We start from the raw sequence: 23,732 nt of genomic DNA on the forward strand, positions 1-23,732 counted from the left end.
TGATGTGGTATGCTTTGGATAATGAGCTGTTCCACGCCTTCTCCATACTTTTTTCTTGCCATCATTCTGGTAGAGGCTGATCTTGGTTTCATCTGTCCAAAGAATGTTTTTCCAGAACTGTGCTGTCTTTTTTAGATGTTCTTTAGCAAAGTCCAATCTAGCCTTTCTATTCTTGAGGCTTATGAGTGGCTTGCACCTTGCAGTGCACCCTCTGTATTTACTTTCATGCAGTCTTCTCTTTATGGTAGACTTGGATATCGATACGCCTACCCCCTGGAGAGTGTTGTTCACTTGGTTGGCTGTTGTGAAGGGGTTTCTCTTCACCATGGAAATGATTCTGCGATCATCCACCACTGTTGTCTTCTGTGGATGTCCAGGTCTTTTTGCGTTGCTGAGTTCACCAGTGCTTGCTTTCTTTCTTGTAGATTTTGCCACACGTAATATTGTAGCAATTTCTTGGATGGGTTTTTTCTGTTTTCGCAGCTTAAAGATGGCTTCTTTCAACCTGTATTGAGAGCTCCTTTGACCGCATGTTGTCTGTTCACAGCAAAATCTTCCACATGCAAGCACCACACCTCAAATCAACTCCAGGCCTTTTATCTGCTTAATTGATAATGACATAACGACAGACTTGCCCACACCTGCCCATGAAATAGCCTTTGAGTCAATTGTCCAATTACTTTTGCGCCCCTTAAATGAAGGGATTGTGTTAAAAAAATGCTTTAGTTGCCTCACATTTTTATGCAATCGTTTTGTTCACCCCACTGAATTAAAGCTGAAAGTCTGCACTTCAGCTGCATCTGAGTTGTTTCATTTAAAATTCATTGTGGTAATGTACAAAACCAAAATTAGAAAAACGTTGTCTCTGTCCAAATATTTATGGACCTAACTGTATTTCAAATGACAAGCCGTGGGGTTTGTAACATATTGTGTACGTTTTTTTTTTTTTAACTTAAAGCAAAATCCGGGAAACCCAAGATTCCTAACCTCATATTTAATCTGGGTTGTTAAATTACCAAGCCTAGACTTCACTTTCTCCTTCATTGTTAGAGGACCAATGACATCCACTTCAGTTTTTTCGTCATTGACCTTTAGAAAGTTATTGCACATCCATTCATTTACAGCAGCGAAGCATTGATGCAGATTATCCATTACATAAAGATCATCAGTTTCTTCAGCAGCGTACAGTTGAGTGTCATTTGCATATCAATAAAAATCAACAGAATAACTTGTGAAAATGTTACGAGGAAGAAACATATATGGAGAAAAAGGCATTGGACCAAGGATGCTACTTTGTGTTTTTCCATAGTTAGTTGGTAAAGATGAAATAAAAATTCACCAAATTTTACCTAAATACTTCTTCCTGATATGTATGTTTTGAACCAATTTAATACAGTGCCAGAAAAATCCCACTGTTTCTAAACAATGAAGTAATATTTTTTGATCAACAGTATTGAAAGCTGTGCTTAAGTCTGATTAGATAAGAAAGTAAACCTTATTCGAATCTGTGTTAAGCCAAAGGGTATTAACTACCTTTAATTAGGCTGTGTCATTACTATGATGTGCTCTAAAATTTTGAAAGCATAAAAAATCTCCCTTATTTTCTTTAGAGAGGCAAATGTGAAGGGCTAAATAATCCCACAGCTGTGTGGAAGTTCGTTGAGGTGTGTAAAGATGAAAGATATACAAACTGCAACGTGTGCCGGGAAAAATACAAAACATGACATCACACACCACAACATGCTTTTTGTATTTAAATAACTGTCATTCCATGCAAATAAAAACAGAACTCTTTTGACACATTTGTTCATTTCGTTTTGATTGTTTGTTCAAAGCACTGCAATGTTAAACTCCAATATATTCTGCTTGTAATAATTATGTTTCTTTTTATTTCAAATTAATGATACGAGGATTGATAAGTAAATGAAGGATGCTTTCCTTAGCAGTTTGTCGTAAGTCTTTTGAAAATAACCACCTTGGCCTTTAAACTTCAACTGCTAATTAAAAAGTGCTTTTAGCTGTGAAAACATTTTTAACCCTTGTATACATTGGACTTTGAACAAACACAGTTACATACCTAGGGTCTTTGGAGACCCTGTATATATTTATATGTAAATCAAGCCACAAACAACCATAACTGTCCAAACTTTCATTGAAACCACTTCCATGAACACTTCTTTTTAAACTCATTTTAATACTTAACTTTAAATTTTTAATATTTTTATATAATTATACAATCATAGTCTACTAGTCACTATAATTTTCATAGACCACTGTTACATTTTTGTGATTACTGCAGTCCAGTGATGGCACCTTCTGTGTTTTTCTCCACTTTTGCTTCTGTAAGAAGCTGTTTCAGGTGATGAGGCTTGTGCCATTTCACTCTGTGCAGCTGCTTTCTCTCTTCACTTTCAACCTTTTTCTCCTCATCTGATCTCAGCCCCTTTACAATTCGCAGCAAAGAACATTCATGATCTGATGGCATCAGAATGTCACTGTGCATTCACCAGTCTCTTGTTCATCCTTTGTGTCCTTCCTGCATGCCTCTCCGTCTCTCTTTAACGTGTTATCTGCCATCAGCAAGAGGGACTCTTTCAAAGGCTTCCTATGCTGATAAACATCAGCAGCACTACTTTACTTATCTCTTATCTCTCTAAACTCATAAATACCTAAATAATGAGCAGTGGGGTAGAAATGCAGCTGTGATAACACCTTCTATGGGGTGTGTTTGTACACTTTTGCTTCTGTAAGTAGTTGTTTCAGGTGATATGACTTGTGCTGTTTCACCTTGTGCAAGGCTTCAGCTAGTTGCCACCGTCACCTTCATCCTCCTCCTTCTTGTCTGAGCTCTGCTAATGTACAGTTTCCTTCCCACATCATTCACAATTTGATGGCATCAGAGGTATCACTCTGCACTGCATCTCCCTTTGACTCGAAATTTGCTACCAGTGACAGGGGCTCTTTCAAAGGCTTGCTGTGCTGATAAGTGTGTAGCATTTGTTTTCTTATTTCTTACCACTCTAAACTTGTATATATCTTGAAAATACATAAAATATAACAAGATATAAACAAAGAAATCCTGAAAAATACACATCTTGTTTTAGCACTGTTTATAAGCACAGCACTTAAAATGCATATGCAGTTAAAAAAACTGATACTTTACTGTATCTATGGTCTGGCGACCCTATACATTTTGGATAAGTAAAAGATAATAAAATAATTTTAAACAATTTGGCACACTTTTGGTTGCAAACTGTTGCAGATTAAATGAATGAGGTATACCTGGGGAACTGCATCCAGAGAGCTGTAAATATGATGTCACGGGTCGCTAGCAACCTGAGGTATGTATACATGGGTTAAACAATTGGTCAAAAAAGAGTATTACACCACCCCAATCCTGGTGGGCTAGGTCTGAATAAACCACATGACTCGAGGAATGAGCGTGCACAGAGTCGCAAATTCTGACGTATTAAGTGACATCATCTCCGATTGAAATGCTGTAAAGGTGCAGGTAAAGCAAGCCGATGTATAATTGCATTGCATCCTAAATATACCAAATATCGGCTGCTAAAAATGGCAACCATATTTTTAGTTTTGGCAACCAAAAGCTGAAGCCTGGCAACCACTTTTTAAAAATTAATGTTGAGTCCTGCTAAGCTCTCAAAAAAATAATCATTTAATGCCTTCTTTAATTGCACGTGCAGCTCCTGACTGGTAATGACATTAATTGTTCTGAAATGTGTGTTTATGTAACAACCATTACCTGTTCTATCCAGCTGATTACATGCAAACAATTTAATTATACTGCTGCTTACTGCTGTTAGATCTCATAAGCTTTAAATATATTTATGTGGCTGCATAAGCTTACTTTTTAGGGGAGAAAAGACACTGATTAACTTATCTAATTATTCCTTAATTCGCTCCATTAGAAACGTTTAAGAGCTGGCAGTCTCCGGGCGCATCAATGAAGGTGCCACATTCACAGTCTGTGTTTTACGTTGATTTTCTGCTGGATGGTAAGCACAGTGGACAGAAAGCTTCGGGGGAAGTGAAAATCTTCATTTGTGTACACGTTAACAGCTTTCGTCTACTTACTGCTTGCTTTCCAGGGTTCATATGTATCAGTCGTGTGTCAACCATGACTTTTGTTTTAAAGTATTCAAGTATGTTGTAGGAGAATTTAAAGATTGTTAAATGACAAAGAGCCTGATTATATATTTATTGAAGTTCATATTTGTTTTTAGTTTCAGTCTGTATTTTATATGGCTTCATCCAAACCATACACAATTTTAAGATTAGTATATACAGAACAAAATACATCCAACACAGTTTGAAATAAAAACATAGCAAATATAAAAAATGAAGCAATGACTGCCATTTTGAGCTTAGAAATATACTTCAGATTTAAAAAAAAAACAAACGAGCAATTAAACTAAAATACAATATAAAACTAGAAATAAAATATATATAAAGAATGATTATTGGAATAAAAGAGAGGAATAAATTGATAGATTACATGTGTAAAGCAAACAGAGCTGGAAAACGTTTTTTTTTATTTATATTTCAGATAAAACAAGCGCTGCTTAATTCTCACATAGTTTCAAAAGTTAAATTAATCAGACCTCTTAGTGCAAGCAGTCTTACAAGGTTTTTAATTCAGAAATAGTAGGAAGAATGTTCTAGAAGCTAGGAGGCACAAACCCATGTCAGACATTTTTACTAAGAGTTGTGAAACTGCGTTTTGGAATGTAAGAAGTTTGGCATTAGAGGGCTCAGCTGTGTAAAAGGTAGGTATGCTGAAAGCAACGAGCAGTGGATTTAAAAGGTATTTGGACGCCTTCACTTTCTGCTCACTTTATTGTGTTGTAGATTTGCCATTTTTGCTCATCAATCTTAATTCAATAACCAATAATGACAAAGTGAACATGTTTTCGCAAAAATTGAAATCTATATAAGTCTAGTAAGTCTTGAAATTTATATAAGTACTAGGGGGTTCCCCCCTGCTCGCTTCTCTCGCCAACCACCCCTGTGTCTCTGCCACTCATGTTGTGAAGAGGGGGACTGAATGCACCCCCTCTTAAACGGTGATAGAATGGGAAACATCTACAGGTTTTTTTTACCTCCTCTAGCTACTGGCTTGCTTCTGCTGCCGTGCTGTGTGATCTGCATCTCTCACGGGGCTTCGAACATTTAAAAGCCTGTACAGCAGCTGTCCTACTCTTTGTCTTTTATTTCCGGCCCCAGTTGTGGTTAAATCTTTTAGCACAAAGTCTCAACTCATGGGACGTGAGTTCTTGATATTTTGTAGTTTTATAATTTAAAATTGGAGTAAGAATCTGAAAATCTAACAACATCACATTAAAATTTGATACATTCTGAAAAGAAAGATACCAAAATGTATGTGTAGGTTTTAAAATAAGCCTGATTTAAAGTGTGACAAAAAAGCTGACATAAAATCATGGCACACAATCGTTGCACTTTTAGGCTTAGGATTTTATATATATAGAGAGAGAGAGTAGATTCAGACACTTAATTCAGTATTTGTACAAGTTCCTTTTTTCAGCAATTATGACTTCAAATCTTCTTGGGTACATCAATATAACCTTTGCTGTGAAGTTGATATGATATGTGACTGAGTAGCCAACATAGACAACTAAGCTAAAAGGCAGTGTAGATGCAGTGTTTTTTCTGGCCAATACTATGGAAGTAGCAAATTTAGAAACAATTAGATAACAAAAGAAAGACTATAGCAGGTTGGTTACATATGTCATTTTAATGCATAAAATATGTATGAATTAGTGAATCATTTGATAATAAATAAAAAGTTCTGATTTAAATTAAAATGGTAAATGCCATAATTTGTATATACAGTTGAGTATGTATTAACAAACATTTGACTTTGTGACAATTATCTCTTATATATATTTCTCTTCTGGTTCGTTCTGCTTCCTCTTCAAAACTGGTCCCGCCCACACTCAGCCAACACGGCATTTCTCGGTTCCTATTCGTCCTCTTCGAAACCCTTCCCCATGCTGCCTGCGGCTCCTCTTCAAAACCGGTCCTGCCCACACGCAGCCGACACAGCATTTCTCGATTCCTATTCCTGCTCTTCCAAACCATTTTCCACGCTGCCTGAGGCCTCCCATACACCCCCACGCCGCTTTTCTCGAATCGTATTCCTCCTTCGAACTACCGCGTTCCCCGCTCCTCTCTCATGACCCCATTGGTGTCACGTCACCACCCTATATCTAGCCTGACCACGTGACCTTTCACTTCAGCCATGTGTGCGCCTGGGAGTCTTTTCCGTAGCCTGCTACAGGAAGGTACTCTGTCGACCATTGGCATTGGTTTCGCTCCTTGCTATTTGTTTCGCTTCTTCCTATTTTTGTTATACTGTGACGGTTGTTTCCTAAGCCTTTGTTATAAAATGAACGACAGTATCCCTAATTTCCACCAGATACTGCCTGTTATCTTCCGCGGTTCTTGAGCCCTCACCGTTGCCTCTTCCATCAACAAACACAGGCTGTGGAACAAAATGAAAGTCCTGAAACTCACAAAAAATATGAGAGCTCTCGAAAGTGAAACTCAATTTGTTCAATGGCTTCAAGTTCGGGAAGGTAAAACTAGAGACACAGCAGAACTACCTTCTCAGTGTTTACCACAACAACAAGACCCAGTTGCTCAACTTTACGGTGATATTAATTTCACGACTGTGACTCCCCAAGAACTTGCTACAAGACCAATACTGAACGTCACAAACGACAATTCTCTACATATTAACAACAAAGTTCTTGATCTTATACAGAGTGAAAAAGTGACCTTCAAGAGTGTAGATACAGTAGTCAGTGGCGATCCTAATGATCAACTAATGTACCCACAGGAGTTTTTACACACCCTCACACCAACTGGCATGCCTCCCCATATCCTTCATCTGAAGCTGGGAGCTGTGGTTATGCTACTCCGAAATATTATGCCATCAAAAGGTCTTTGCAACGGAGCAAGACTCATCGTTACCCGAATACATACAAATATTATTGAGTGCAAACTGATCGCTATCCAAAATTCTGAAACAATCTTCCTTCCCAGAATCTCTCTCCTTCCTTCCGAAATCAATCTCCGTTTTAAATTTAAACGCACACAATTCCCACTCAGACTCGCCTTCTCCATGACTATTAACAAGTCCCAAGGACAAATGTTTGCAAAGATTTGCGTTAATCTACAACAACCAGTCTTCAGCCGCGATCAGTTGTACGTGGCTTTTTCTAGGGTGAGATCTTTCGACTCATTATGTGTCATCTCTACCATCTTTCAAGTATTTATTTCTTCTTGATTTTTGAATTCCTTTTTCACCGTTTTCCGTTCCTATTCTTCGACCGCCGTATGCTACGGCGGGCGTCGGCTAGTACTAGTATTATTACTATTTGACTGGTGTATCAGCTATAATTTTTATTAACACAGCTAGGAGCTATAGCCTTGTTCCTGCTTATCTCATTAATAATTTAGTATAATTGTGTGTTTTCTTAATGAATTTTATTTAGTTGACAAATATACATGCAGTTAATCAAACACTTTACTAGGAAAGCATCCTTTAGTAACTAGAACATTCTGAAAAGAATAGCTGCATATAATCACAGGGTAACTAAAGCTATAACTTCTGTATAATTAGTTTGAAAAGGTCTTGTTTTCCTGTTAACATGCATATGTACAGCTACAGTACATTAAAGGCAAATTAACTTTCAACAACCTTTATATTTATTTATTTGCTACAGTGCATCCGAAAAGTATTCAGTTTTCTCAGTTTTTTTATTTTTAATAAATTTGCAAAAACCTCAAGTAAACTTTTTTCACGTTGTCATTATGGGGTGTTGTGTGTAGAATTCTGAGGAAAAAAATGAATTTAATCCATTTTGGAATAAGGCTGTAACATAACAAAATGTGGAAAAAGTGATGTGCTGTGAATACTTTCCGGATGCACTGTATATATCAAGTCAGTTGTTGTGTTTGAAAGGATGCTGGTAATGCACTCAAGACGTGACAAACCCCAGTTTTTTAGCAAAATCATCAGCCTCACAGTATTTTGTAATGGGAAGAACTGACATCACTTAATTGATTTACTACATGTGGACCCCTTAAACAAACCGATGATGAAGAACAAGCACTACACTCGTCATTGGCCTCTAACCAGCAAGGTGAGACATTGCATATTGTGATAAAATTACATGTAGCCTTCAAACTTGAATATGAGGTAACTAGTAAAAGAAAGAGCAAAATACAAATACAGACTCACCTTACTTACTTTATTTTCCTGTCACATTTTAAACAGTATTCCACAGCATTGGCAAAGTTAATGCCTAAAGATGACAAGAATAAAAAATTTGAATTAGCCTAAGTTGCCATATTTTGGGTTGTACATAAGAAATATAATGATTCACTTCAAGAGGTAAAATTACAAAATAAATAAAAATATTTGAGTCAGATATTTGAAATATTAAAATGTGTGTTTTAATTTAAATGTTTAAAGTCTGGGTGGCGCAGTGGTAGTGCTGCTGCCTCGCAGTAAGGAGACCTGGGTTTGCTTCCTGGGTCCTCCCTGCGTGGAGTTTGCATGTTCTCCTCGTGTCTGCGTGGGTGTCCTCCCACAGTCCAAAGACATGCAGGTTAGGTGCATTGGCGATCCTAAATTGTCCCTAGTGTGTGTGCTTGGTGTGTGGGTGTGTGTGTGTGTGCCCTGCAGTGGGCTGGCGCCCTGCCTGGGGATTTGTTCCTGCCTTGCACCCTGTGTTGGCTGGGATTGGCTTCAGCAGACCCCCATGACCCTGTGTTAGGAATTTGTCGTTTTTCACCCTCTAATAGAGGTCCATCGAGTGCTGGATGCCTTGTAAAGGATCAAAACTCAAAAATAACCTCATATTCATAATCACTTTGTTTGAAGTCGTCTAAAATGATAGCCCACATGCTTATGTTAGAAACTAACCTGTGGCTGTTAGAGGACTAAGACCACCAGTAAAGAATCAGATATCAATATTATTATATTTGTGATCAGTAACCTTGAAATAGCATAAAATGACACTCTACATGTCTATATTACTGATCCTTAAGTTTTGTGAAAAGGAGTAACTTTGACCGCTTAAATTCATTTCAGGGGTGAATGCTTAGGGTTGGTTGATTTGACAAACACAACTTCAAGTCCTTCTGATCATTTCTGCTGAAGACACCTGTTATCAGGGTGTAATTGCACAAAATGCAATCCAAAAATGTTTTCATTTGGGTTTAGAGAGTCAAAAATAAAGGTTAAATCCAAAAAGCTTAACATCTTGCATAACTAGACATCAGTATATCACATATTGTGGTTTTCTCCGACCGGTGGGGGGAAAAAAAAACAAAAAAACCTGAAGTGATTTCAAAGTATTCACAATTAATTCTTATGAACAAAATAAAAAGGAAAAGAAAAATAAATTAAAATTTGTCAGTTACAATACAAGGCTCCTAATGAAATGATTTGCCATTTTTCTGTTCAGTATAACCTTTTGTAAATGTTTTACCTTTTAATCTCTTCCTCTCAATAAAACCCAGATTAAGCTACGATAAACCAGTAAGCCTTGGTCCAAAGTCACGTCACAGATCTACATTGCTGTCTTGTTCTAGTTTGTGCCTCAGCAAATATATTGCCTAAGACGTGACTTGAGTAAAATGAGACATGCATTTGGGGATTCTTTGATTACTCAGGCTGTCACAATTTTCTAGCTTGTACAAATCTTAGCCACCAGTAAATCAAAGTAATTTATTTGAAAAGGCGCCCAGGCGTTTTGCAGTGTTTATACCCCTGTTCTGTTCACAGGATTGTGCCGTATTCCACTTAGGTGTTCTTGATGTTCTGTCAGCGGATCAAAGTTAAAGGCCAACACAGTACCGTTTCTGTTTTTTTTAATGTTATAAGTTGTTGCCAATGTCTGCACTGTTTGTTTCTAAGGGTTTTCTTTTGCTGCCATGGCATATCCTTAATAATTGGTCTGCTTAGCCCCTTTCACTTCCTTGTGCCTTCTGTTTTTACTCTGGGAATATATTGGTAAACTTAACTTCTTAAAGTGACTAGATTTAACAATTTTGGTCTAGCAGTTGAATTCCACGCTTCTAATTAGCTCTTTGTCATTTTGGAATATGCAGACGTGACCTTCAATGCTGTTGTTTCTCATGTGATCTATTTAATCTAATGAAACTAAAATCTATTCAAGCCTCATATCCAGCAATTGTGTGCATTGATTTACTTGGTAATTGCATATATAAAGCAAAAGTCATTTTACACACGATTGATAAATAAGAGCCATGGTGCATGACTGTCTCCTTTGCTTGCTTTAGGATAACCTTTCATGATACTTTAAATTCAAGATTGCAAATCTGCTTGATCAATGCTTTTCATATTTGATGAGTAACCATTCCCATACTCACAATGGGCTAATTTGGAGACAGCGCCTAACCTAACAAGCTCACCTTTTGGATATGGATGAAGGCCGAGTACGTGGAGAAACCCCTCATGGATGCAGGAAGGATGTGCAAACTCCAAATAGACAGTGGAGCTGTGAGCACTTGTGCTAACTACTGTGCATTTGTACCCCGCCATTACAATGCGTAGATTTATTCTAAAGTAATTATTGTCAAGATTTGCAAAAATAATTTTTTTTCATAAATGTTTCTATGAAAATTAACATTTTTGTTTTCTATTTTTTTCTCTGAAACTGAAGTCTTTTACTGTTGGAGCATCTTGTGTAATTATCAAATTATTCTACTATTATTATACTTTAATTTTTCCTTAGGGCAACAGAAGCAGATTGACCCAGAGACATTTAAGACATTTTATACATTTTGGAAAGAATCAGAAGCAGAAGCTCAAGATGTCCATCTTCCAGTAGATGTGATTGATCACTTGGATAATAATGAGTGTGTCTATAAGCTTTCTTGTTCTGTGAAGACAAGTTATGGTGTTGGAAAAATAGCGATGACACAGAAACGTTTGTTTTTACTAACAGAGGGAAGGCCTGGTTATATTGAAATTACAAAATTCAGAGATATAGAGGTAAAGCTTTTATTTAATAATGCACTGTTACAAATATATACTTTACAGTTTAAGACTTTTGTTAAAATTTACAGCAAATGTAGTAGTGCTTTGTTGAATATGGTATCTGAACAATATCAGTTTGTGGTTTCATCAACATGAGATTGTGTAGCTTGCCTTATGTCCTCTTCACAAATGAACTGAAGAGGCCAATTTCTTCAGATGGATGATTATTACACACAATGACTGCAATACTGTTCTTACAAGTTATGTTTGCTTACTCAGTAAGATTGGCTTAAACATTCATAAAAATGATTACAGGACTTAAAACTAATGTGTTGTGAATTTTCACCATTTGTTTCTGGGGTTATATCATAACATTTCATTCAAGATGAAGTTCATTTTAGTCTATATTATGACTATTCTCCCACTAAGAATGTATATAACGGCATCTTTTTTTCCCTTCATATTTAATTTAGGAACTAAAAATTTCCTCTGCAGCTTTTCTGTTGCTACGAATCCCTTCCCTTAAAATAAAAACAACTTTAAGAAAAGAAACATTTGAGGCCAACCTGAAGTCAGAATGTGATCTTTGGCATCTGATGGTGAAAGAAATGTGGGCTGGGAGGAAAATGGCTGATGAACACAAGGTCAGTGACTGCGCCTAAAAAAGATGGAATTTATTTTATTACCTACTATAAAAGATGCACAGCATTAACAAAGGAGGAAATTAAAATTATCCATCCATCCATATAAACCTATAATTATTTACTAAATCAGTTATTTTATATCAAGCCGTTAACAACATGCATCATCACAAGATACTTTACAGGACAATATTACAATAATATACAACATCAAATATACAGGATGAGTCAAAATTATGTTAACATTTGAATGGCGGAAGCAATTTATTCACAAAACATACTTTATTTGTGTAAGGTGATTTACAGGAATGTCTCACCCTGTTCTCCAAGATGTTCAACATCTGTACCATATGTGGCAAATAAATTGTCCACAAAAATTATATATAAATATATACATAGCAGTACCATTAGGGTTAATATAATTTTGACTCACCCTGTATATTATAAATAAATAAAAATACAGTGCTGACATATCAGGGGGAGCATGGGAATATAACTAACAGGGTTTAAGTAGCAAATATGAAATGGAGCTGGTTCAGCCTGTAAAATAACAGGAGCATTAATTGATAAATGTCAAACTTATTCAATGAAAGTTATACACTTTGGTTTATTTTCCTGCCTATGCCCCGACTTTGATACTGTGCAGATGCGAAGGTGAATGGACTGGCATACCGACTGGGATGGAGAGTGAGTCTTTGCCCAGTCAGCTGGCCAGAATAGAAGGACATTGAGGAAGAAGCTGCAACCCAGCTGGAATGAACGTGTTCAGAGGCCATTAAGAATGTTAGGTTACATTGTACGATGTGTAGAGTACAAGTCCAAAGGAGTTATACTCAACCTTTATAACACACTGGTGAGGCCTCCTCTGGAGTCCTGTGTGCAGTTTGGGCTATAAAAAGGACACAGCAGCGCTAGAAAAGGTCCAGAGAAGAGCAGCTAGGCTGATTCCAGGGCTACAGGGGTTGAATTATGAGGAAAGATTAAAAGAGTTGAGCCTTTACAGTTTAAGCAAAAGAAGATTAAGAGGAGACGTGATCTGAAGTGTTTAAAATTATGAAGGGAATTAGTCCAGTGAATCGAGACTGTTATTTTAAAATGAGTTCATCAAGAACACAGGGACATGGTTGGAAACTTGTTAAGGGGAAATTTCACACAAACATTAGGAAGTTTTTCTATACACAGAGAGCCATAGACACCAAGTAGTGTGAAAGACAGTAGGACTTTAGGCACTTTCAAATCTAGACGATGTTATTTTGGAAGAATTAAGTGTATAGGATTGGTGAGCTTTGCTGGGCTGAATGGCCTGTTCTCGTCTAGATTATTCCGATGTTCTAAAAAAATGACAAGCAATACAATGATGGTGCGTGTTTGATGATGTCACACTTGGCGTCAGGGATATGGACTCAAGTCACATGAATGTCCTTAAGTCTGACTCAACTCAGAAATTTGATGAATTCAGACTCGACCTAACAAAATCAGAAAAGACTTGGACTTGAACAGCAATGACTTCTTCTTGACCTCAACTTCCACGTTATGACTTGAGAAGACTGAAGATTCAGTCCAAACTCCTTAGTATGCCAGTATTTAAATGAAGGCAGAGAAAATGTGCAAAATGTAGGCTAAAAGTCTCTGATGGATATGCAACAAGCTTGAAGTTCATTTGATATCTGAGGCAAAACAATTAGATAGATAGATAGATAGATAGATAGATAGATAGATAGATAGATAGATAGATAGATAGATAGATAGATAGATAGATAGATAGATAGATAGATAGATAGATAGATAGATAGATAGATAGATAGATAGATAGATAGATAGCAAACACTGTGTTTGGCGTTTTACAGAAGCTCAAAAAATAAATACTATTATAACAAACAACAATCTCCTCTCAAATACATACCAAATTAATTAAAAAGAAAGAAAAGTAACTTGAATAAAAATAAAAAAGACCACTCACAGTCACAGTGAGACATTATAAACTTTTAGGTAAGGTTTATGCTTATGTAATGTTAAGTTACTTTAGCCTAAGGTTTATGTAGTAATTAGCATTATTAAGCTAGGGTAATTCATATACTACTGCAGTGGTTCTCAAACGGTGGAGTGGGCCCCCCTAGGGGGGCGTGAAGTAACAAAAAGGGGGGCACGGAGGTGTGAAAAAAAGAAAACAAGAATCGAAAATATGAAAAATACATCCATTGAAACCAAAACAAATTAACTGAAACTACATTTTAATACTAGAAAAATAAATATGGAGTTAGATAAATGTCGATAAAAGTTAAGTAGGTATAATAAAATATGCATCTAAAAAGTAAACTTAAAATTTGTCTCCAAGACCATTACTATTTTAACAGTAATGGGAATTACTGAGAATGATTTCCCACGTAATTCTCCATGTATTGCTCAGTTTCATTATTAAAATACATAAAACAATTAGTTTACTCTTGAAGTTGTAAATCATACCCAGTGAACCTGGCCCAGGAAATTTGATTTCTTTCTGTATGATTTTGGATTTTAACTTCTCCATGGAACATATTTATTAACCAGTTTAACCTTCACTTGCACCTGTTTGATGTTGCCTTGTTTATGTGAATAAACTGCACTGAGCACTTTTGTTCCACCAGTCTTCTTGTTGTGAGTCCTCATTGCACTAATTAATCCCAGTCATGGCAATCATGAAAATTCCGAAAAATGCCAAGGCTGCTGGAACCCGGGCATCACAGCATGTACCAGTCCAAAGTACTAGACTTCTGAAATAAATGTTATTGTGTTTTAGTTTTTAAATAATTTTTTTTATTTTGATCTTTGCACTAAATTGATAAATTCTCATTCTGAAGTGATAGCATGTGGTCTTTAATTTAAACTTGCCATTTCTGTGATTTTGTTCTTTGGTGTTTTTTTTGTTTTTAATTTGCTAAAACTGGCTTTATCACTCACTCTAAATTTTTGTAGAAATGCATGATTTTAAATTGTATGTTTCTTTATGTCTATAATGTATACAATATTTACTTTGACAGGATCCTCAGTATATGCAGCAAGCCTTGACAAATGCCCTGCTTATGGATGCAGTAGTTGGTTGTCTGCAGTCTCAGAAGGCCATTTATGCGGCCTCTAAGCTAGCATACTTTGACAGAATGAAACTTGAAGGTACGCAAGTATTTCTTTAATTTCAAAACAAGTGGCACTAATGTATTAGAACCGTTGTCAAAGGAGTGATTTCTTTTAAGTTTTGTGGTGCTGAAAAATCAAAGGAACTGCAAAGTTTAAAACATCTTTGTTTAGTCATAATTTAGACTATGTCCACATTACTACATTTTCATTAAAAAAGCATCATTTTTAAACAACTGTTGTTTATGAAAGTATCTCCATTCACACTAAAATGATTGAAAATGCATATTAAATTGCCATTCTCTAATGCTAGACATAAGCTCAAAAAGTCCTTGAAAAGTTGGTAACGCTTCCAGCCTCGGGATTTATTGTAAAACTGTAGCAACCTGTAAATTATGTGCCTTTTGTGCATGTATACAACGTTCAAACTATAAAAAACACTCAATTTAAAAGCAGGATCACAAGAGCCATGGAAAAGCAAATCCTCTGTGTCCTTTATGTTGGAATATGGTTTTCTTCTGAGAAAGGTGATCACTTAGGGTATGAGATGTTGTAATGAGCAGGATGCAATCACGGAATGGCTACCTAATAAGCACAAACAAATCAGAGTGTAGTTAGAATCTGCATTTTCAAAACACTTTGCTTTCACCCATCCTTTGCAATCCGTAGACAGTGTTTTTAGAAATGTATGGCTTAGGAGAGCATTTACAAATGTTAACAACCCTAGGGTAGTTTGGACAAAAGGCAAAAACAGACTAATGTCTACATTTTTAAACAAAATATAGTAGTGTGGACATAGCCTTGGCCAAAGTGCTTTCCTTATACAGTGGAACTTTGGATTACGAGTAATTTGGTCTGCGAGTGTTTGGCAAGACAAGCAAAAATTTTTAATAAATTTTGACTTGATAAAGGTCTTGCAATATGAGTAGTCCATATATGCTTTGTCTGCCGAGCGTCACGTGGTCACAACTAAGCTGATGGTTCCTCTGTCTCTCTTGCTGGTGGATTGTAGGTAATCGTCTCCCATTCTCGGGATCAGTCGGCATCCCTCACTCATATAGTCAACATCTGTACGAGCGTATACTGTTTACTATAGCATGGTGACCACGTGTGTGTGTTGTAACGTGTGAGTCCCTGTCTTGCACCCCAAAACACGAGGCTGAGTCTCAGTACTTTAGCAACACCAGCTTTATTCAGCTTGAAACAGGAACAGCGCGGTTATTTATTGTAGCGGGATCTGCCACTCTTATATACACAGACACAGCAGTCAGGCAGGGTCATGACCAGGTTAGTGGCTAAGTAATACTGTGCCCTGCATTTATAATTTTCCTTGTATCACCCATCAACGGCAGGCGCTTATAGCTTGACAGCAATCTTTTGGGATTTACTTTTACGGCAAACTGCTACAGCGTTGGGAGCCTGCGGTTGCTTTGGGACGTTCTTCCGCGTGTCGTCCTGTTGGGTGGAATCCCAAAAGAGTTTAGAAACTCACTCACACCAGCCATGATTCTTTTCAAAGGTAAAGTGCAGGTTAATTTGTTTTATGTATTTTTACTTTATATTTTGTATTAATCATTTTTATATGAATAGTTTTGGGTTGTGGAACGAATCATCTGAGTTTCCATTATTTCTTATGGGGAAATTTGCTTTGATATATGAGTGCTTTGGATTACAAGCCTGTTTCCGGAATGAATTATGCTCACAATCCAAGGTTCTACTGTGTGTGAATATATATATATGATGCTATGTTAGGTTAAGTGGCTGAAGGCACACATTAGTTAGTTATGTGGACCTAACCAGGAATCATATGGTTTAAAGTCCAGAGCCTTAGTAAATAGGCGTCACTCCCTGCAAGTAAAGCCGGCAGCACATTACACGATTTCTGCTTAATGGCTGCAGTTGCTGCATTTCATCATCTTAAGAATGTTGGATTCCATGACTAGTAATCACAGGAGATAACAATTTGCCATGACTCTATGATGACATTACAGCACAGTTTCAAATTTCCATAGTATCACAAGCTTTCCGTATTCTGACAGCCAATTAATGTGCTTGTTGACAATGCCTTTGCCTGTATGAATGTTTTCCAAGCATAGTGAGGTCAGCCACATCGTCAGACCTTTCTTTTTCCTTTTCATCTTGACACAACAAACAGGAGACAATGGACAGATGAACTTCTCTTCTGTCTGCGCGATCCAAAACACCCATTTTCTGTCATTCCTTGTAACTACATTGTATGTATTGTACTTCTGGGTGAACACTCATTAGTTCTCAGCTCTTACACACAAACAGATTTTGGCAATAACCAATGTCTTTACTATTCACATTAGTACTGGTGATGAATTTACTGTACTCTTGATTTTAAATACCCTAGGTTCTTGTCTATAAGCCGGACTCATGTATAAGCCGGAGACCAAAAATCATACGAATTTTTAAAATAAAATCGTATCATAGATAAGCCGGACTCATGGATAAGCCGAACGTACTATAATCTATAACTAATAGAAGGGAGGGAGGTCAGTGGTCTCACTCGCACCCATTTAATTTCTTTAAGGGGGGAGAGAGTGTGAGATATTGGCGTCTCTCTCACTCCCCACATGGCGCGGTTGGAGCGGCCGCAGCGCATTCTTTCTGCTCTGGGCGTCGCCGAGTCAACACGCGCGCGTAGCGGCCATTTAAATTGTGATTTTATATGTAAGCATATTTAAATATATATCGCGAATTTTTTGCTGGTTCGCGGATTTCTGCGGACAATGGGTCTTTTAATTTCTGGTTCATGCTTCCTCAGTTGGTTTGCCCAGTTGATTTCATACAAGGGACGTTATTGACAGATGGCTGAGAAGCTACCCCGCTTACTTTTCTCTCACTCTTGCGCTGACTATCTGTGATCCTGACGTATGGGGATTGAGCAGGGGGGCTGTTCGCACACCTAGACGATAGGGACGCTCGTCTAAAAATGCTGAAAGATTATCTTCACGTTGCTATCTTTTGTAAAGCTGATTCCTGAAACGACATGCTGCACAGTGCTTCGCATACTTAAAAGCTCGAAGGGCACGTATTGATTTTTGACTGAAAAACAAACTCTGTCTCTCTCTCTTTGTCTGCTCCTGACGGAGGGGGTGTGAGCTGCCACCTTCAACAGCTTTGTGCCGCGGTGCTTCGCATACTTAAAAGCCAAACAGCACCACTGATTTATTTGCTAGAGATTGTTTTCTCTATCTATGTGACATTCTGTGCTCCTGACACACTCACACCTTTGAAGAGGAAGATATGTTTGCATTCTTTTAATTGTGAGACAGAACTGTCATCTCTGTCTTGTCATGGAGCACAGTTTAAACTTTTGAAAAAGAGACAAATGTTTGTTTGCAGTGTTTGAATAACGTTCCTGTCTCTCTACAACCTCCTGTGTTTCTGCGCAAATCTGTGACCCAAGCATGACAATATAAAAATAATCATATAAACATATGGTTTCTACTTCACGGATTTTCTTATTTCGCGGGTGGCTCTGGAACGCAACCCCCGCGATGGATGTATAAGCCGGACTTATGTATAAGCCGATATTCTATTTTTTCATTTTCACAACTTTTTTCCTTAGATAAGCCGCGGCTTATAGACAAGAACTTAGGGTAGATGAAAATACAATACTTGTTGCATCTCATACATAAAAAGTCATATGTATATCTTGGGGAGAATTTCATAGGCTTATCCAAGGTCAGATCAGAACAGTTCCAGGCTCAAAAGCAAATAATCTTAAAAAGAGGCAAATTGTAGGCAATCCATCAAGCTTGAGCAATCAGTGGTATGTAATAAAATCAGTAAAATCCAGGATGAGTCTGAATTAATTGCACATCTTCTAATGTTTAAGAATATAAGCATTACTACTCATTTCCTCTACTTGAATGCTATTGTATGGTTATCTTATACATAATTGTCACTGGAGAGAAATTCACTCAGGTGGCACCCTTCTCAATTTTGCATTCTCGCTTGTTGCTGGTGGAAGCAGATTTGTGCTGCTAGATTCAGAGTGCAGGGAGACATGGTAATGGAGAACTAAACTGTCTGTAATGACCAGTCGCATTTCTGATTACAAGGGCATCTTCTTTTCACAGAAAGCTTTCTGAAAGCACATTCCACAACTTTATAATACAGTAATCCCTCCTCCATCGTGGGGGTTGCGTTCCAGAGCCACCTGCGAAATAAGAAAATCCGCGAAGTAGAAACCATATGTTTTTATGGTTATTTTTATATATTTTAAGCCCTTATAAATTCTCCCACACTATTATAAACATTTCATGCACAATTATACAGCATAAACCCTTTGTATTCTCTTAGATATTAGGTAAGATTCATTGAAATTATCTATGTAAACACAGTTTGTACATACAGTAAAACCTAAATATTCTTTTAAACATATCGAGTGTCTCCGATATCACATATGTTACAGCCATTACGACAGACAGGCCACCAGCAATAAATACGTACAATGCAAGAAAAATTGTATACAGTAAAATGTGTGTACAGTGACACTAAACTATGTACATGTAATAAGTACTGTACGTAAATAATTAATTATGGTTACTCACCAACAATGACACGACGACTTGTCCGATAACGATGAGATTCATTTTACTGCACTACAAAGGATAGCGTTACAGCTCTTCTAAAGGAGCCTCTTCAGGCGACTGTTTAGCACCGCCGTTGTTCTTCTTCCATCACTCTTCAATCCAAATCCCTAAAGCAGATTCCATCCAGACTACTGCCTTATCACGTCCACTTGCAACTCGTTTTGCACCCTGGTTAAAGGACACTGCGGCCGTAGATCTTATATGCTTTTCCTCCTTTTTAAATAAAAAGAATCATGGAATCATTGATGCTGTAATGGTGTCCTGCAGCGGGGTAGCTGTTTCCTTCCTTCAACATATCCAAAACTTTTACCTTTTCTGCAATCATTTGCATCTTCTGTTGGCGCTTGGACACGGCTCCTGCAGCAGTAGCAGTAACGTGCGTTAATGCTGAATGAGTGAGATTAGACTTCCTGGTTAATGCAGCACTCCGTCGCTGAGCCAATCAGCAGCACACAGGAACTTAACCGAAGGCTCTGATTGGGTAGCTTCTCAGCCAATAGCGTCCCTTGTTTGAATTCAAATGGACAAATCAACTGAGGACGCACACGTACTGTAGACCGCAGACATCCGTGAAGCAGTGAAAAATCCGCGATATATATTCACATATGCTTACATTTAAAATCCGCGATGGAGTGAAGCCGCGAAAGACGAAGCGCGATATAGTGAGGGATCACTGTACATGCATTATTTCTATTTTCAAATGAGTTATACACCTGTACACTAATGCTTTTTTATAGAAAGCAATGAAAATGCCAGTATTGATTGATTGGTCAGCACTCTGCTGTTGCATAAGAAAAAAAAATACAGTTAAAAAATTAAAGAATGTAAATGAATGAACAAAACACAATTGGTGTTGAAAGTCAGTTTAATTCCCATAGATTGCTTGCTATTTTATCTGTTTTCATTTTTCTGATGAGTATATTCATTGTATTAAACTCATTTAATTTATTTATGTAAAGTGCACATCCCATTTAGAAGCTTGGGCACATTTAAAGATACCATTTTGTCAAATTAAAATGTTATTATGCATTAGCCTCTCTTAAATTGACAATGCTGTTTATTGCAAGTAGAACGGTACCAACAGGCCACATGTATTTGATTTAGAAAGATAGTCACCAAAACTAAATGTTTAAGTGTGAACACACACTGCCAAGCGTGCAGAAAGATCCTGCTTGACTGTTCCAAGGGTTTGTCATCAACGGGTGTGTAGCTTACATATATTATATTACAAAAAGAGAGACGCTGACACAACTTGTAAGCTGTGTGGGCTATAGTCAGTCAGATAACAGAAGATTAGTGATGGCTAATTCATGAACAATTTGTTCTTTTTCAACAATTCAATACATTCGAGCTCACAAGAGTGCTAAAGAGAATGCTTGATGCTGTCGGTCTGGGGCAGTGGTGCAGTCAGGCTTTTTTGTTTAGATGTTTAAAACGCATTTGCAAGTACTTTCTGTCGTATTCATGATTCTTGTTCACTTACCGATTCTTTCTAGTTAGAAAAGAATTGGCGAGTGAGAACTCTCATTGATCATTCTCTTGTTCATCATACAAGTGAAATACAATAACAACACATTTATATTAAAATGTTTTCATTGTTTGCTTTGTAGAATTCATTATTGAAATTGTTTTAAACATATATTAAACTAATACATTTATGCCCCTTGTACATTCAGTAAATTAGTCTTACAAAATTCAACCTTATAGAAATATGATTCTATCCATCCATCCATCCATCCATTTTCCAACCCGCTGAATCCGAACACAGGGTCACGAGGGTCTGCTGGAGCCAATCCCAGCCAACACAGGGCACAAGGAAGGAACCAATCCCGGGCAGGGTGCCAACCCACCACAGGACACACACACACACCCACACACCAAGGCCAATTTAGAATCGCCAATCCACCTAACCTGCATGTCTTTGGACTGTGGGAGGAAACCGGAGCGCCCGGAGGAAACCCACGCAGACACGGGGAGAACATGCAAACTCCACGCAGGGAGGACCCAGGAAGCGAACCCAGGTCCCCAGGTCTCCCAACTGCGAGGCAGCAGCACTACCCACTGCGCCACTGTGCCGCCCAATATGATTCTAATTTCTAAAAATTATTTTGTTTTCAGCTTTACTTTACCATACACTTTCTATAGCTCATTGAATGCACTAAACATATATCATGCACTAGTTCAAATGGAATCATTACCCAAGAACGAGTGACACGATTCTTGCACATTGTATTACCAAAGTGAACCGTTACCAGAGAAAGAGTTACAAGATTCTCATTCTTTTGATTCACAAAGTGAATCACTGAATCGTTATCTGAGAATGAATCACATGATTCTTGTTCATTTTATTCATGATGTGAATCACTGGTTCATTATACGAGTCCCACAATACTTGTTCACTTATGATTCTCAAACTTAGGGTCTTATTTTAATTATGTTTTCACTATATTGTCATGCTTCGTACACAAAGAGGTTAATATTACTATATGATATGAATTATCAGCGTGTATAATACTGTATATAACTTAATAAATATAAATGATATATTTTTAATAAAGCCCAAAAGGTTTTTTTTTATTATTGATTAATCAAACAAATCAAAGGAACATACTAATTTAATTGGGTAGTTCAAAAGAGTCAAATCAGTGAAGTGAATGAACATGCACATCACCGCCAAAGAGGTGTATCAAAGAACAAATCTGGTACTTCAGTGGGATAAGGAACACAAGCACTACACAGAAAGACATTATCTGTTTAACCCCAGTTCCCCAAGCTTCATGCTAACAGGTGGAGCAGACATGGTGCAAATCCATTGTGCCAGGTGTCAGCAGTGCAGGCTTGTGGAGGCAGCAGTGACTTGTAGTACCAGTTTGGTTACTTGACATGAGTAATGCACACTTTAAGTGCTTCCATGATGTCAAAGATCATTGTCAGCCAATTGCATCCCTTCAGGGCCACAATGTTCCCATTTACAAATGGGTGTTTTTAAGCAAGATGGTGCTTTAAGTCACACCACTGTGAAAGGGCGGAATTAAAATTAATGAAATAATAATCTTAAATGGGATCATTAAAAAATCAAAGCTAAATGTTAATACCAATGATTATAAAAAATGAAACCTTTGCTCTTGAGAGTGTGTAGGTCATTTTGTAATATGAAAGAATCATACACAGTTAACAAGTGATTAAAAATTAGGTATAGTTTTTCTATGTAGTATGTCCAATGATTTTGGAAGTGAATGAAAATATATGGCTAAAATGAAAAGAAGCATTGAAAATAAAAATGGGTACAATAAATAACTAGCAAAACCATAAATGCATATGTGTAAGCCTGTCCGTTAAAAGTATCTGTGCATTAGTACTGTAGAGGAATAGACTAATTGTATAGCCTTTGAGGCATGACTTATTGAAATGGAAAGAAAGTGTGCTGCGCTTGTACACCTGCTTTTTGTATCCTTTGTTACAGTTGTAGTTGTAAAAATGTTGCTGAGATACAGCTGATCTTCATCTCACTTGGCCTTAAATGCACAGCAATTATTTATATTATTTCATACCATAAGTAAGATACTAAGATGGGTAGTATGGGTAAGGACTCAGTCGCTAGACTTTAAAGCAGTTCACTTGCCTCTTCATGTGATGCTAAGCAAATCATGTAAACAAGTTTTGATCCATTTGTCATACGTGGATGTAAAGATGGTTGACATGTTAACATTGTAGGTAGCCTTGAGTAAAGGTGCAAGTGAAATATTCAGTGAGTGCATAAGTTGCGGCAAAGCACTGCTACCGAGTTTGAATATATAACTTTTGTCATCATCAGTTTTGTTTCATATATTGTACCCATGCCAAAACACATGGTGTCCTCCTGCACGTTGTTTAGAGATATTTGTTAGTAATAAAAGCGCTGCACAGGCAGTTCAAGTGACTTTCTTAGCTTTGCACATTGTACCATTAATGGATTCAGTTTTTAATTTTATATCCAACTCTTAAATCATTTCTAGCTGAAAGTCACTGTAATTTTAAATGTACATTGAATCTAATAGTAATTTTTAACTAACTGTAGTTAATAGTTCTTTTTCAAAGTACCTAATGCTTTCTTTATTTCTTGCAGTTCCAATGATGGTGCCTAAAACCACTTCTGAAATGCTAAAACACAAGATCAATCCCTCTGCCAATCTGACATCTCCTCTGGCAGTAGATGTGTTGCTGTACACACCAGGTACATAAATCAATGATGGCTTTCTTGGATGATCGCATTATTTGACACTTGACAGTGGATTTGGTTAGAAGTCAGTATAAAGGCCATCA

General features: G+C 37.2%; 1 protein-coding gene across 3 annotated transcripts in view; it reads left to right on the top strand.

Moving 5' to 3' along the window:
* dennd3a (DENN/MADD domain containing 3a) overlaps nucleotides 1-23,732 on the top strand; it is a 127,730-nt gene that overhangs the window by 82,614 nt on the left and 21,384 nt on the right. For 2 of the 3 annotated variants that reach the window (XM_028818083.2, XM_028818084.2), the window contains exons 15-19: nucleotides 3,930-4,016; nucleotides 10,812-11,071; nucleotides 11,530-11,700; nucleotides 14,715-14,844; nucleotides 23,536-23,643. In XM_028818083.2, the coding sequence (XP_028673916.2) occupies nucleotides 3,930-4,016; nucleotides 10,812-11,071; nucleotides 11,530-11,700; nucleotides 14,715-14,844; nucleotides 23,536-23,643 (756 nt within the window). The remainder of the gene's footprint in view (nucleotides 1-3,929; nucleotides 4,017-10,811; nucleotides 11,072-11,529; nucleotides 11,701-14,714; nucleotides 14,845-23,535; nucleotides 23,644-23,732) is intronic. The other variant, XM_028818085.2, reaches the window with a different exon arrangement.

This window comes from Erpetoichthys calabaricus, chromosome 13, assembly GCF_900747795.2.
Source record: "Erpetoichthys calabaricus chromosome 13, fErpCal1.3, whole genome shotgun sequence".
In the NCBI taxonomy this organism is placed as follows: Eukaryota; Metazoa; Chordata; class Cladistia; order Polypteriformes; family Polypteridae; genus Erpetoichthys; species Erpetoichthys calabaricus.